The sequence below is a fragment of the Chelonoidis abingdonii genome, chromosome 4 (assembly GCF_003597395.2).
Source record: "Chelonoidis abingdonii isolate Lonesome George chromosome 4, CheloAbing_2.0, whole genome shotgun sequence".
In the NCBI taxonomy this organism is placed as follows: domain Eukaryota; kingdom Metazoa; phylum Chordata; order Testudines; family Testudinidae; genus Chelonoidis; species Chelonoidis abingdonii.
In genome coordinates, this window is record NC_133772.1 from 4,389,462 (window position 1) to 4,404,144 (window position 14,683).

Below are 14,683 nucleotides of genomic sequence, written 5' to 3' on the forward strand. Positions count from 1 at the left end.
TGTTCTCCAGAATACAGAGTCCAGCAGAGAGACTAAGGGACTATGCATTGGGATTACAAGAGGCTTTACAAGCAATAGAAAAAGTTAGAACCATATGAAGCCCAACATATGGATAAAATGTTGAAAGGCAAATTTGTTGAGGTGTTACATGAGGATACTTTACTGAGGGAACTAAGGTTGTGACTAAGACAGAATCCCAAAATTTCCTTCCTAGGCTTTAAGGAGGCGACTATAAAACTTCTTGGAGGTGAAGAACCAGACAGGGCAGGTGTGGCGTGTCCACTGCATGGCTGAAAATGTGTCATTGCCTTGTAACCTTAGAGATGCTGGGTACTTTGTGGGGCAGGCTGGCCCGATGTCAGAGAATGGTAATTCTGGAATGGAAGACCCTTTTCAGAGCGAATTTAAAAGGGAGACAGAGGATTTGAAGAAAACACTCGATGACAGAAGGAGAGAAATTGAACATGTGAGACTGGATTTGAAACAGGAGCTCCTGGGACCCAGAGAATACAGGCGCAGGCCAAGGGGAGTTGGAATGGATCATAGGACAATTAAGAAGTTTGGTCGAGATGGTAATCTTCTCTCCAGCAGATGTGGTGAGATGGAACATATAGAAACTAGGTGCATGCCTCAGACTACTAAAGTCATGGTTCAAAGCACAAAGTCTCCCGGATGGGAGTCTGGATCTCAGGCAGACAAAGAAAAGATCTGAATGACATTAAAAGGCACATTACTGGTGTGGGAAGGTGCACAACAGTGTATGGGCTATGGCTAATGGCATAGAAATGGGGGTGAGGTGGAGTGGCCTGCCGCTGAGCCGGGGCGAGGAGCCACTCTCTGATCCCTGGTGGGCGGCACTAGGCCAGGCATGCCCCTCCAGCTGGAAGATAAGGGGTGGGACAGGAAGTATAAAAGGCGAAGCCCCTAACCCAGTTGAGTGAGCAAGGAAAGGGAGCAGATGTCTCCAGGCTGCTGCAGATCCGCAGAGTTGAACCTGTGCTGCGCCATACCCTGCCCCTGGAGGAGACTGATTCAGGTAACGAAGTGCCAGGATTGCCACATGCCTTATATCCCTAAGAGAGGGGAGACAACCCTGAGCCGCAGGTACATAACAATGGGCGAGTCAGAAGCAGCCTAGGGACACTAGACTATAGTCTGGTTGGGTTGTTGCCTGAATCCAGGTCGATGTGTTGTGGTAGGATCCCCGCTGACCTAGTGGGTGAACCCTCTGCCACTGTTAGGGCCTGGGCTGGGACCCAGTGGAGTAAAGTAGATCTGGGTCCCCCTTCCCGCAGTCGTCAACCTCCACGTTGAGGTGGCAGCCTCCCCACCTTAGGCCAAGAGGCCTGTTTGCGTCTGCTGACTGCCAAAGCCAGGAGGTCAGACTGTCTGTTTGCTCTGCCCTGCCTAAGGGTTACACTCGAGCTCTCACCAGCCTGGGTTATACAGCAGGGTGACCACAACACACCCCCAGTCTTAGATTTTCTCCCAGAAATCTATGTCCTGTACTGCCCAGCCCTCTCCTGGACACAACAAATTATATTAAATCCATTATTCCTTAAAGATCATGCCATGCAAGCAACTTGTCACCCCAAACAGAGTTACCAAACAGACATGTCAATTCAAACACACTGGATTAGATAAAACAAGTTTATTAACTACAAAGAGATTTTAAGGGAGTCCAAGAAATGAGGCATAAAAGCCAGGAAGTTACAAAGAAAATAAAAGATGAAAAGTTTACTAGCGCCTAATTTAACAAAACTGTATCAGAGTCAACCAAAGAGTCTCACCACATGCCTTCAGCAGCCTTCCCGACCAAACCATATAGGTCAGGCCTGCTTCCTCAGCAATCAAGCGAATATTGCCTTTTTCACTTCAGGAAGAGTGAACTACATGGGGAGGGTGGGCAGAGGGTAATTGCCAGCAAACACCAGTTTCACCACACACACACAAACAAGCGACACAATATTTCCATCGATAATCAAAACATGCCTCTATACAGCAAACCAAAATTGTTGTGGGAGAACTTAGAGTCCCGACATAGTGTGTATAAAACTCGTGGGAATACCAGTGTCACTAAGGCTGCTTTCAGGACAATTACACTGGATAATTCTCCATCAAAATTATAAACAGATCAGTAGAATTCGGCCAAGTCTAATCTGAGTAATGATTGGCTCTAGTTGGCACTAGGACGTGTTTTGTTGGTGGGAGGGTGGCCAGTGGCCAGTCTTTCTGCATCTTGGAGGTGGCAACATAAGGGGGCCGGGGTGACTCTGGAGCAGCCCAGAGAGAGGCAAAGCTGGGGTCATTGGCACATGGGAGGGGGCTACTGTTCGGGGGCATCGGAAACGGGGGGGTTTCCAGTGGCAGTGCTCTGGGTCGGGCCAGGCCCCTCGCCCTCCACACCGTCCTCCATCATCTGCTTGTACTGGCGCTTGAAGAAGCCAAGCTGGAAGGAGACAGAGAGGAGAGATGGTGAGAGCCAGATGGACACAGGCTCTTGGTGGAGGTGCAGGAGGGACAGGCTGTGGGAAACTCCCAAGGAAAGACCCTCTCCCCTCCCCCACTAGCTGGGGAAACAGGCCCCGCCCCCAGGGTGATGGGCTATGGGGGAGGGGTCCAAGCCCTGCCAGACTCACCTTGTAGAGGGCTGCAGTGATGAGAGCCAGCAGGACCAGGCCCCCCACGCTGCTGCCCACGATGATAGGCAGGTAGTTATAGACCTCGGAGCGCTCCACCACCGTCTGCACCTGGGGGAGAGGAGCTGTGAGATGGGGACCCAGGAGTCCTGGCACCATCATCCACCCCTGCTCTAACACACGACCCCACCTCCTCCCAGAGCAGGGATAGGACCCAGGAGTCCTGGCTCCCAGCTCTAACCACTAGCCAATGCTCTCTCTATCCCAGGCACAGTCACTCTGGTACCTGGCGCTGGACGAATCCCTCCTTCTGGGTGTATTTCTTCTCCTCGTAGTCAATCTGGGCCTCGCTCACCAGACTCACTTTCTGCTGCTGAGTCTAGAACAGAGAAATTCACTGTCCCTGACCGGAAATGACACAAACCAGCCCAGAGGGACCCAGAGCAATTCACAGGCCGTTCACACAAGGGCAATCCCTTGCCCAGCACTGAGATGCAGCCACCTGTGGGGAGAGGTTCAGGGGCTGTTCACACAGGGGGATCTCTCACCCAGAGCCGGAAGGCAGAGGCAGTTCTCGTACCTGGGAGACCCACTGGAAGCTGACACTTCCTTTGATCATGAACTCCAGTGGCTGCTGCATTTCCAGGGAGGCGATTCTGCACCGGATCTTCTTACAGGTGGCCACAGAGCAGTCCTGGGGGTGGAAGGATATCGCCAGGTGAGGCAGGGGGTGTGCAGGGGCCCAGCATGGCCATGAGGGTCTGGGTCTGTCTATAGCAAGGGTCCCTCCCCCAGCCCAGTCCCCTACTCGCTGTCTGTCTTAGTGTCAAGGGGAAAGGGCTGTTGGGACCAGTACCAGCCTGAACTCACCAGCACAGGACGCTCGCTCATCTGCTTCACAAAGTCCTTTGAACCAGGTGTTTCAGCTTCACTGTTGCACTGAGCCAGCTGGGGCTGGGTGTTGTTGTTTCCAGGGAAGGCGAGGTAAACCAGGACTCCCTGGTAAACCAGGATCACCAGGACCTCCGGTGAGTAACCAGCAAGGAAAGTGGGAAATTCTCAGTTCAGTCAAGAACTGCTGTATACTTTGTTAGCATTTTTGTAGCAGCTTACCTGAGGATAGCTTTAAATTAATACAATGGGTCTTTGTTCTCTCTGCAATATCAGGCAGTTACAACTCCCAACCTTTTGATAGAACAAAGGTAAAGAATTGGATCCCAAATAAGAGAAGATAAAAAGAAAAAAACAAGATCTCACACTGCTGTCTAACAGTTCAGAGAGGGGCTGACTGAAAATGCTAACTATGGATATTGTGCATTCATTCAGTTTACCAAATGAATGATGCTGTGTTTAAGATCAGATAATTTCTTTCTCAGAGGGATAACTTCAAAGATGAAGGACTGTGTGATGAGCTTGCCAACTGAATGATGTAGAGGATTATACCCAATACTGGACTGAGCACTCAACTGTAGATCAAATGAGTTTACAGAAGAATTAAAAAGATTAAGAAATACAAAACTATATGTAAGGATTTATAATATGCAGCACTAAAGGTTTTAGCTCAGATCTGAGAGTTTGGGTTTTATTAGAGATACATGATTTGGAATTGGAGCTCAGACTTGGGTTTGTCTTGCTTCAGGGCTTCTCTGGGCAATAACGAATGTGATCTTTGAGAGAATAAGATTTGATAAGAGCTGTGACATTGTATACTATTTACTATATTGTAAAAATGCCATCATACACAAACGCATGAAAGGTGTTAAGAGCTAGATGTGTACTTCTTAATAAGGTAAACTTACAGTCAACAAGTTGAAAGGTTCTTTTCTTAAAGTGTATTTGTCTCGTGAAACTCACTATCTGCAAGCAGTCCTTCAACTGTTTCATCCTGTGGATCTCTCCATAAAATATAAATCCACCATTGGACCACTGCCTGTTGCCCTACTTCACAGTTTTCATAATGTTCCATTCTGTGACTCATCAGGGAGGACTGTGAACAAAAGGTTACATCTGAGCCATAGTCTGAGAATCCCTGGTCTATACTAATGGTTAGGATTAAACAAAAGTGTCGTTGTTATCATCAAATTTTGTGCTGGTTGAACATTAGTAATATTCTCAGTTCCAAACCACATTTTGACAGTTTTCAGCCTTCACTGGAATAGGTGATATCCATCAATCCATATTTCAGAATCCTTATTTCTAGAAATGTTGTTGCTGGACATAGTGAAGGGAAGCTGTCAGGGGTAGGTGAGTAAATTGGAATAGATGGTTCCTGCACTTATCTAAGAAGAAACAAAAGATCACACATTCTGTCACTGCCAATTTCTTTAATTTTTTCTAACAAAATATTTTCAGAAAGCAAAACAGATGGTGGTTCATTCATTGTATGTAAAAATAAGTAGATATTAATTCATCTTCATACAGCCATCCTGAAGCCTCACTTGGAGTCCTGTGTACAGTTTGTGCTTCCTTGTGATAGAGATATTGTACACTGGAGGGAATCCAAACAAGGATAATGGAACGATAAAGTAGTGATGTGGAACCCTATTGAACACAAATGCCAAACATGATCTGTTTAAATATCAAGATAACAGGTGTCAATCTTAGGCCTTGTCTGTCCNTTGTGGTTAAAGTCCAGCTCTGGTTCCCAGGGGACAAAATCAGGCAAGGCCCTAGCAGAGAGAGCAAAGAGCAGCACAGAGAGAAAATGCAGCTTCTGCTGCCACTGCTGCCTCTTGCTGGCAGCCTCCCTGCTGGAGAGACCCCGGATCAGCCGTGCCGAGAGCTGGCAAGTGGTACCAGCCTTGGGCTGACACGGGCACTGCATTTAGCTGCCCTCCTGGGTGCAGGCTCACAGCAGCGAGCACAACACATGGACTTGGTCCGCTCAGCCAGATGCTCCTTAGACAGAGGGGAGCAGGAAGAGGTGAAATATGTGGGGGGGCGGGGAAGGGAAGGAGCCCATGGGGCAGGGGTGGGAAGACAGTCTCCTGTCCCAGGTAGTGTCTGGATCTCACCAGGGGCAGGGGCAGGTGGGTCCCTCTCCCTGGACCTGGCCGGGTCAGGACACCTCTCAGGATCAGGATGATGAAGGCCCAGTGGTGTCATGCTGGGTCCAAGGGGACAGGCGTGGGGGCAGCCATGACAACGAGGCTGGCTCCTTCCCCTTTGTCTTTGACTGAGCCACGTTCACTTCCCTCCCGAGTCGCTTCTTTTAAGGACCCAAAGGGGGAGGAAACAGCCCCTCACCTCGTTATTTTCTCCCCCAGTGAGGCCTGATTTCCAGCCCCGCGGTCTGGCCCTTGGTTTGCAGCCCCGGCAGGGCCTGACCCCAGCCCCGGAGTGACCTCAGGGCTCTGTTTGCACTGACTCGCCGGGCTCCCTGGGCGCTTTCCCCAGCACGTCTCTTGTCACGGGCTGGGCTGACCCCAGGGAACTTCTCCTGTCTGCTCCCAGCTGGGCTCACCCCTGGGGAGTTCACAGGCCAGGGCCCGTCCCTACCTCGGCCCCGCTCCAGAAGATGGGGTGGTTGACATGGCAGGTGCTGTTCCTCTGAGTCTGCTCCTCCGAGCCCACGGCCGAGCTGCACCTAACGGCCACAGCCCTCCTGTTAGACTGAGCACAGGGAACCGGCCAGTGAAAGATCGGGCCACAGACCCCCCTGCCGAATCCCCATCTGCCCCCTGCAGCACAGCGCCCCCTGCCAAGCCCCCTGCCTGCCCCCTTCAGCACAGCGCCCCCTGCCGAGCCTGCCCCTCATGCCTGATTATGTTGGGGTACCTGGAGTAGCACGACTCGGCGGTAGGACAGTGCAGCCGGGTAGAAGAACCGCACTGTGGTGCTGTAGGAATTCTCCCCTCGGTTCTGGATGGAGACGGTGGTGTTGAGTTCAGGGGTGACCCCCACCACCAGGATGCTCAAGCTAAGGGGACAGAAAGGGGTGAGCTTCCTCCAGGAAGTGCCCTGGCTGCTCCTCAAATTTCCTCTAGCAGTGCCCAGCCAGGGACCCCAGCACTGTGAGCTTCCTATAACAGTGTCCAGCAGGGAACTCCACTGCTGTGAGCTTCTCATAACAGTGCCCAGCGAGGGTACCTAGCGGTGCATCTTCCCCACAGCAGGGCCCCAGACACAGGATCCATCAGCCCTGGAAATCTGACAAGACCTCCAGCTGGATGTTGAAGATTCGAGGCATGATCAAGCCGGATGCATCCCACCATGGTAAGTGTTTTAGGGGAGGATTCAGTGACTTACCCAGAGAAACTGAAGGAGATTTCTAACTGGTCATCGCAGCGGCCATCTGTGCCACAGTCCTTCTGAAACGGGAGCTGGGGGGAGACCCAGGAGAGCAGGATCAGAGTGGGTGGGGAGGGGGCTGCAGCACCACCTGGCAGAGCAACAACGCAGGGACTCAGGGACCCTGCACTGGGGGACAGCTAAACCCACCTGGACATTCTACATCTTGGGGGAGCACCGTGTGTGATGCTGTACCCCATAACGCTTTATGGGAGTATGACATAACTGGAGTATGTTTTGTGCTGCCTGTGCCATGTAATCTCTCTCTAAAGGTTACAGTCTACTATCAGGAGTGCCGGCAGCCTTTGGCGCCCTAGGCAGCAGAAGGTCCCACCCCCAAAATGGCACCCCCGAAAGAGGTGGCGGAAGGTCCCGCCTCCAAAATACTAACGACGACGGCGACCACCGAACAACCGGCCGCCGCCCCCCAAATGTTAGTGCCCTAGGCGACCGCCTAGGTTGCCTAATAGGTTGTGCCGGCCCTCTCTACTATATCTATTCATCCTATTTGTACACATACACCTCTACCCCGATAGAAACACGACCCGATATAACATGAATTCAGATATAATGTGGTAAAGCAGTGATCGGCAGGGGGGGGGCGGGCGCTGCGCACACTGGCGGATCAAAGCAAGTTCGATATAATCCGGTTTCACCTATAATGCAGTAAGATTTTTTGGTTCCCAAGGATAGCGTTATATCGGTGTAAAGGTGTATGTCATTTTGTAGTTGAGGTTAAGAATACTGGCTGTGTACTTGCTTGATTTTTAAATAAGCTTTGTGAGGCATTTGGTCAGCTTCTCTAGAAAGGAATTTGCAAAGTTAAGTGCCGAATCAACAAGCACTTAAGGAACAATGCATCTTGGAATGCTCCAATCCACATAAGAAGTCTTCCTGGAGACATACAAGATACCACGTGGGCAATGGCTTCTGCCTCTAAAGACTGAGTCATGCACGGACATGTGACTTGCCGAGATGACTCCAGAACTCCATCTTGGAGCAGAACTTTGCATAGGAGACAGGAGAGGGTCTCCACCCACAAGAGAAAGTCTATTTAAACCCCTGGGAGACCCCTCCATTTTGTCTTCAGCTGGCTAATCAGAGAGCCTCTCCGCCCCCCAGGATACTTGGAAGAAACTGGAACAAAGGGCAGTGACTGCAAGGGGTGTGAGGGATTGCTGGCCCCAGGCTAAAAGGAGATTAGTCTGTAAAAAGGAGCATTCTGGAACTGGTGAGGATCTTATCTGTATTCAGTTTGATTAGACATAGATTTGCACATTTTATTTTATTTTGCTTGGTGACTTACTTTGTTCTGTCTGTTACTACTTGGAACCACTTAAATCCTACTTTCTGTATTTAACAAAATCACCTTTTACTTATTAATTAAGTCAGAGTATGTATTAATACCTGGAGGAGCAAACAACTGTGCACATCTCTCTATCAGTGTTATAGTGGGCCAACAATTTACGAATTTATTTGGGTTTAGACCCCATTGGGAGTTGGGCATCTGAGTATTAAAGACAGGAACACTTCTGTTAGCTGCTTTCAGGTAAACCTGCAGCTTTGGGGCAAGTAAGGGTACAGAACAGAACACAGGGGCCCCATACTGGGCCTTTCTCCTGCCCTGACCTACGCTGCAAGCAACAAGGACACTCAGAAGACACAAGACTCCAACAGAGGGGACTGGCCCAGGTTTCAAGGGTGAAACCTGCGTCCTGTGAACTGCAATATCCAGTGGGGTGAGGAAAACTGCTTAATCTAGATGTTGCCCAGTCAAATAGAGTTGAGAGTTTAGACTCTGTGCTTATATATTTTCTTTTGGTAACTAACGCTGACTTTTTGCCTGTCACATATAATCACTTAAAATCTATCTTTTGTAGTCAATGAATTTGTTTAACTGTTTCTCTTTACCAGTGAATTTGCCTGAAGTGTTTGGTAAATCTGCTCAGGTTACAAAGGCTGGTGTATATCCACTTTCCATTCATGAAGTGGCGAACCAATTAATGCAGTTCAAGATGGTATACTCCTGAGGTGCGAGGCTGGGAGCTGGGGGTGGATTTGGCTGGTACCTCTCTCTGTATGTGATTCATGAGTGGCTCTGGGAGTATTCATGCAATCTAGCTGGGGGTGAGGCTCCACATGCAGTTGTGTTGAGCGATCACAGTGCCTGGAGGAGTTTGCTGCTTGTCACTAGCAAAGCATTGTGAGAGACAGCTCAGGCTGGAGGGTTAAGGGGACACAACAGTCCCAGGCTTCACCCCTGGGATGCCATCACACCATCATCAGCCCTGCACCTACCCCTCCTCCCCCCCACAATCCATCTTCCATCTCCCCCTCTGGCAAGCAGCAGTATCACACTTCTAGCGGTGCCAGGGCAGGGGGACTGGTTGGCTCAGGGGGATGGGCAACAGGACAGGGGGCCTTTCCCCTCTAGGGGGCCCTGGCCAAAATGAATTTTGATTTTCGATGAAAATTGTTCAATATTTTCAGACATGGATATTTTGGGAGTTTTGAGGAGAAGTTGGAATGTTCCCACAGAGGAGAGATGGATCCATCGCCAAGGCAAACACAGCATCCATCTCTGTCTCCGTCTAGTGGCTGCGCTGTATAAAGGAGTTTAGGAGGCTGCTCCTGCCTCTGAATTTTCCAGACTCTTGCTTTCAAATGGTCACTGGTTTGATCCCTCCAGCAGACCCACCTCAGGGCCTGGCTCTGGCACCTTACCGAGCCTGCAGACACTGGCGCGGAGTCCTCACTCAGGATGGGTCTGAGGCTGCCGGCAGCAGTGATGGGCTCCCCCGTCAAGGTGTAGTTGAGACGCAGAGTGATGGGGGTCACGGTGTCCTCTGGGCACAGCTGGGGAGACAGAGAGGCAAGTCGAGCCCCCAAAGGGTAATGGGACCCCAGGGGCTGGGGCCCCTGGAAATGGGGTTTTGGGGCCCCTGGTGTTAGGGGACCCTGGAAATGGGGTTATGGGACCCCAGGGGCTGGGGCCCCTGGAAATGGGGTTTTGGGGCCCCTGGTGTTAGGGGACCCTGGAAATGGGGTTATGGGACCCCAGGGGCTGGGTGGGACCCAGAGAGAGGTTTGTTCTCTGGGTGATTTGGGAGCAAGGGGCAGGGTCGGAGGGGCAGACACAGTGGGAGGGAAAGGAGCCAGGACTGCACCCACACACACACACACTCACAGGTAACGTTATCCGGTATTTCTCACATCTTGTCTCGATGCCGAGCTGCAGCTCCTTGCTCAGGACGGGGCTGGTGGTGTCGAAGGCTGCTCGGATCTTCGTCCGCCCAGGGTCCAGGGCCAGGCTGTACTGGATGGTGCTGGAGATACTGTTGCCTATGGAGGAGGGGAAAAGGAGAGACTGAGAGCGGGAACTTTAAGGGGAAATGGGACACGGGGCCTTTTCCCTCCATGGGGCCCTGGCTCTGATCCATCCCCAGGCCAGGGGCTTGACTGCTCAGGGGGAAGGGGAGCGGTGGGTGGGTTTGGTCTGACCTAGGCTGTCCTTGGTGCTCTTAGTGATGGTGAAGCAGACCTCTGCCATGCTGGCCTCGGTGTTGAGCTGCTCCTGCCCCTGGCAGTCGAAGGCCGAGGTGGGGATGGTGGGGGGCTGGAAGCTGATGGAGACCACAACTTTGAGCACCGGCCGGGACCTGCCATGGGGGGAACAGAACCATCACCCAGCTGCTCTCTGCAATGAGGCCAGACCCCCTCCCTCCCTCCCTCCCCAGAGCCTCCCACCGAGCCTGGATGTACTCACAGCATCCCAGGGAGTCTTTGCCTTTTAAACCTCTGTAACTGTGTAACTCAAACAGGGAAGGAGACTGTGGTTTCTGTGGTTTCCTACAGAAGGGGTTAGCTTCTGCCAAAGGAGAAGGCCATTGAGACCAACTGAGCCATTGTGATACATGGAAGAACAAACTTGGTTAATTGCATTTCTTACCCCTTCTAGGAAGAAAAACTCTGTGCATGAACTTGTCCCATCTGCATGGGCTCTGGGGAGAAGGGGATACAAATCCCTGACAAGGAGAAACTTGTTTCTTTGTGCCACTTGAATGTTAGAAGGGGAAGAATCACTAGGTATAAGCAAAAGACCCCCAGGTGCTTAGTCTGGGTTAGCCCTAAAGGACATATGGAATTTGCTTATTACAGAAGATTCTCTTATCTTTTGGAATCTAAGACTGTAACTCATTTGCATGTGTACATTACCTGCTTTAACAGTATAAGCAACTCTTGTTTCTTTTTCTTAGTTCCTAAATCTTTAGCTAGTTTATTACAGGATTGGCTACCAGCATTGTCCTAGGTTTGAGATCTGATATACAGTTGCTCTGGGGTAAGTGACTTAAGGTGACGAGACAGCAAATGTGAAAAATCGGGACAGAGATGGGGGGGTAATAGGAGCCTATGTAAGAAAAAGACCCAAAAATTGGGACTGTCCCTATAAAATCGGGACATCTGGTCACCTTAAAGTGACTAGTCCTTTGGGGCAGGGAGTAACCTGAATATTGTTGTGGTTTTTGGTGTAAGGGACCATCTATCACAAAGTCAGGCTTATCTGGGTGGCAAGATAGACCAGAGTGCCTGAAGGGGCTCTCTGGGACACCATGGTGAGGTTGTTATAGTGCCTGAGGAATTCATACTTCTAACTTGGCTGGTGAAATCTAATTACAGAGCACACAGCCAGTTTGGGGTTTCTGCTCTTGCCGTTTTCCGACAGAGCGCGCGCACACACATGCTGTCCGTGATTGCCATGTGGAGCAGTGCAACGACAGAGTAACTCACCTCAGCAGCAGGACCTGCCCTTGTGCTCCCACTGCGATGTCTGGGAGTCCATCCCTCGTCAGGTCTGTCCCGCCACTGACGGCCTGGCCAAAGTAGTGCAGCCTGCTGGGAAACAGCGACCCCTCGATGCGCTGTGGGGCAGAGACAGCAGTAAGGGGCGGGGAAGGGTGGCTGTACTGTATAATGGGCACTGGAGGCAGCAGAGGGTGAGGGAAGGGAAAGCAGCAGCTACAGACTAATAGGCACTAGGGGGCCATGGGGCCCCATGATGTCTCTTTCAGGATCTGTGGTGACCCCTCCGCGCAGGAGCTAGACTCACCTGTCTGTACTGGGGACTGAGGCCTCTTTTTTCCCCATGGAAGATGTACAAGGCCCCATGATTGTCATTCTCCATGGGGGCCCCGATGGCCACGTCCATCAGTCTGTCCCCGCTGATGTCCCCGATTTCAGACATGCTGGCCCCAAAGCGCCCAAATGCCTGCTCCGCCTGTCCTTGCAGTGTCTTGGTGCAGATCAGTGTCATCCTCTGCAGGCCCCATCCAAAGAACATAATATGAGAACATAAGAACGGCCGTACTGGGTCAGACCAAAGGTCCATCCAGCCCACTATCCCGTCTACCAACAGTGGCCAATGCCAAGTACCCCAGAGGGAGTGCACCTAACAGGTAACAATCAAGTAATCTCTTTCCTGCCATCCAGCTCCACCCTCTGACAAACAGAGACTAGGGACACCATTCCTTACCCATCCTGGATAATAGCTATTACTGGACTTAACCTCCATGAATTTATCCAGTTCTCTTTTAAACCCTGTTATATAGTCCTAGCCTTCACAACTTCCTCAGGCAAGGAGTTCCACAGGTTGACTGTGCGCTGTGTGAACAACTTCCTTTTATTTGTTTTAAATCTGCTGCCCATTAATTTCATTTGGTGGCCCCAAGTTCTTATATTATGGGAATAAATAACTTTTCCTTATCTACTTTCTCCACATCACTCAAGATTTTATCATATCCCCCCTTAGTCTCCTCTTTTCCAAGCTAAAAGTCCTAGCCTCTAATCTCTCCTCATATGGGACCCGTTCTAAACCCCTAATCATTTTAGTTGCCCTTTTCTGAACCTTTTCTAATGCCAGTATATCTTTTTGGAGATGAGGAGACCACAGTATTCAAGATGTGGGAGTACCACGGATTTATATAAGGGCAATAATATATTCTCAGTCTATTCTCTATCCCCTTTTTAATGATTCAAAGATACAAAGGGCGAAAGGATCAGCACCCCCTACAGAGACCTTTCTCTGCTCCCTGCAGAACAGCACCCCCCAGTGGCACACAGGGCATGGGGGTCAGCACTGACTGCAAGGAGAGAGCATCTTCTACTAAGCCCCCACCCTGGTCCCTGCAGCACAGCGCCCCTCAGCCCTGGACTGGAGCATGGGGTCATCTCTGCCTAGCAAGCCATTTAATGGGATCCCAGCCCTAAATCTGTCCAGCTACATCATAACCCTGGTTCTTCCCCTCTCCTACCTGCTGGTTAATCGGGCAGATATAGACGCGCCCTCCATTCAGAGGTGTATAGTACATGGGGGCTCCGATCAGAACTAGGTCCGTGTTCCCATCTCTGTCGAGGTCCACAGCGCACAGTGTACCCCCGAAATATGAGCCAACCTGGAGGGGCAAATAAGTCACCCTTTCATTTTAGTCACTTCCTCCTTCTCCGACTGGGACCCCCCCCACCCCCCCCCCCACACACACACAGCCTGCTGGGAGCAGGATTCAGTCCCCATGTTCATTCCTTCCTCAACATCACCCTCCCTTTACACACAGCATGTGGTGCTATTACTGTCAGTTTTCTGTTCCACTGAACGTACAGGCTGTCAGGTCTTGGAGAAATGCTGATTGTTCACCGTGGTTCAGTTCTTTTTAGCTGTTGTGTTTGTACAAGTGAAGTTTATTCATGGAGTCTACTTGGCTGAAATTGTCTTTCCAGTTCTGTTTGCCTGAGAGCACAGGAAGCTGCATGTGAGAGAGGTGCTTCCTGCTAGCTTAAATAATGGCACCACAGCTACCATGTTTGCACAAGTTAAATGTTTCCTTTCTCTGTCTGGATCACTCATCTAACTGAACATATAGGCTATGAGGCTGTCAGCTCTTTGGGAGCAGGAACCATCTTTGTAGTCTGTTTGTGTACCGTGCCTTGCACAATGGGGTCCTGGTCTGTATCTTGAGCTGGTCCGTAGTGTTCCTAGGCACTACTTCAAAACAAATAAATAAATGATCATCACTGGGGTGATTGTTAGCTGTGGTGCAGATGTCTACACCAGTAGCATTTATCCATTGCCTGAGTCTCTCTGACTGAAACCTCCCGGTGCTGCCTACAGCTGAGATCTGAACACAACATGTGGAAATATTGCAAACTTCCTCACCTCCCTCTCATTCTCTGCCCATCGCTCCCCGTGTCCTCCCCTTACCTGCTCTCCCAGCACCTCGGTTTCCATCCGCCATCCTCCATGCTTGTCATCTTGCCTGAATAGGATGACTTTGCCAATGTGATTGTGGCGAGGGGCCCCAACCGCATAGCTGCTCCGCCCCTGGGATGTGATGACCTGAACTGAATAACCTGCAAGAGACAGAGACACACAAGGGTGAGAGGAGGGAGCAAGCATTTCCTGACACAGGGCCTCACACAGCCTTACATCAGTATAAGGGCTTGATCATGAGCCTTGCTGAGCCTGCATGGGGGGTGGGTGTCAGGAGCCACCCTTGCTCCCATGTGGGAGATCAGCATCACTGGACCTTGCACAGGAGGATTTTAAACTTAACTCCAGGGGAGAGTGCTAAGGTGGCAAATGGGGTCAGCACTGGCTGACAGGGAATGAGACCCACCCCACTCCATGCAGCATAGCACCCCCTAGTACCTCACTGGGGCATTGGGGCCAGCACTCACTGTGAGAGGAGAGCGCCCCCTAGTGA

General features: G+C 50.9%; 1 protein-coding gene across 1 annotated transcript in view; it reads right to left on the reverse strand.

Moving 5' to 3' along the window:
* Positions 1 to 1,648: 1,648 nt before the first annotated feature.
* The window catches only part of LOC116815076 (integrin alpha-D-like), a 34,653-nt gene continuing 21,618 nt past the window's right edge, over positions 1,649 to 14,683 (reverse strand). The window contains 16 exon segments of the mRNA XM_075064694.1: positions 1,649 to 2,449; positions 2,640 to 2,750; positions 2,926 to 3,018; positions 3,220 to 3,333; positions 3,510 to 3,638; positions 5,078 to 5,180; positions 6,118 to 6,251; positions 6,417 to 6,558; positions 6,888 to 6,961; positions 9,654 to 9,785; positions 10,117 to 10,271; positions 10,431 to 10,588; positions 11,718 to 11,848; positions 12,037 to 12,243; positions 13,238 to 13,378; positions 14,182 to 14,330. Of these exon segments, the coding sequence (XP_074920795.1) occupies positions 2,327 to 2,449; positions 2,640 to 2,750; positions 2,926 to 3,018; positions 3,220 to 3,333; positions 3,510 to 3,638; positions 5,078 to 5,180; positions 6,118 to 6,251; positions 6,417 to 6,558; positions 6,888 to 6,961; positions 9,654 to 9,785; positions 10,117 to 10,271; positions 10,431 to 10,588; positions 11,718 to 11,848; positions 12,037 to 12,243; positions 13,238 to 13,378; positions 14,182 to 14,330 (2,096 nt within the window). The 3' untranslated portion in view covers positions 1,649 to 2,326.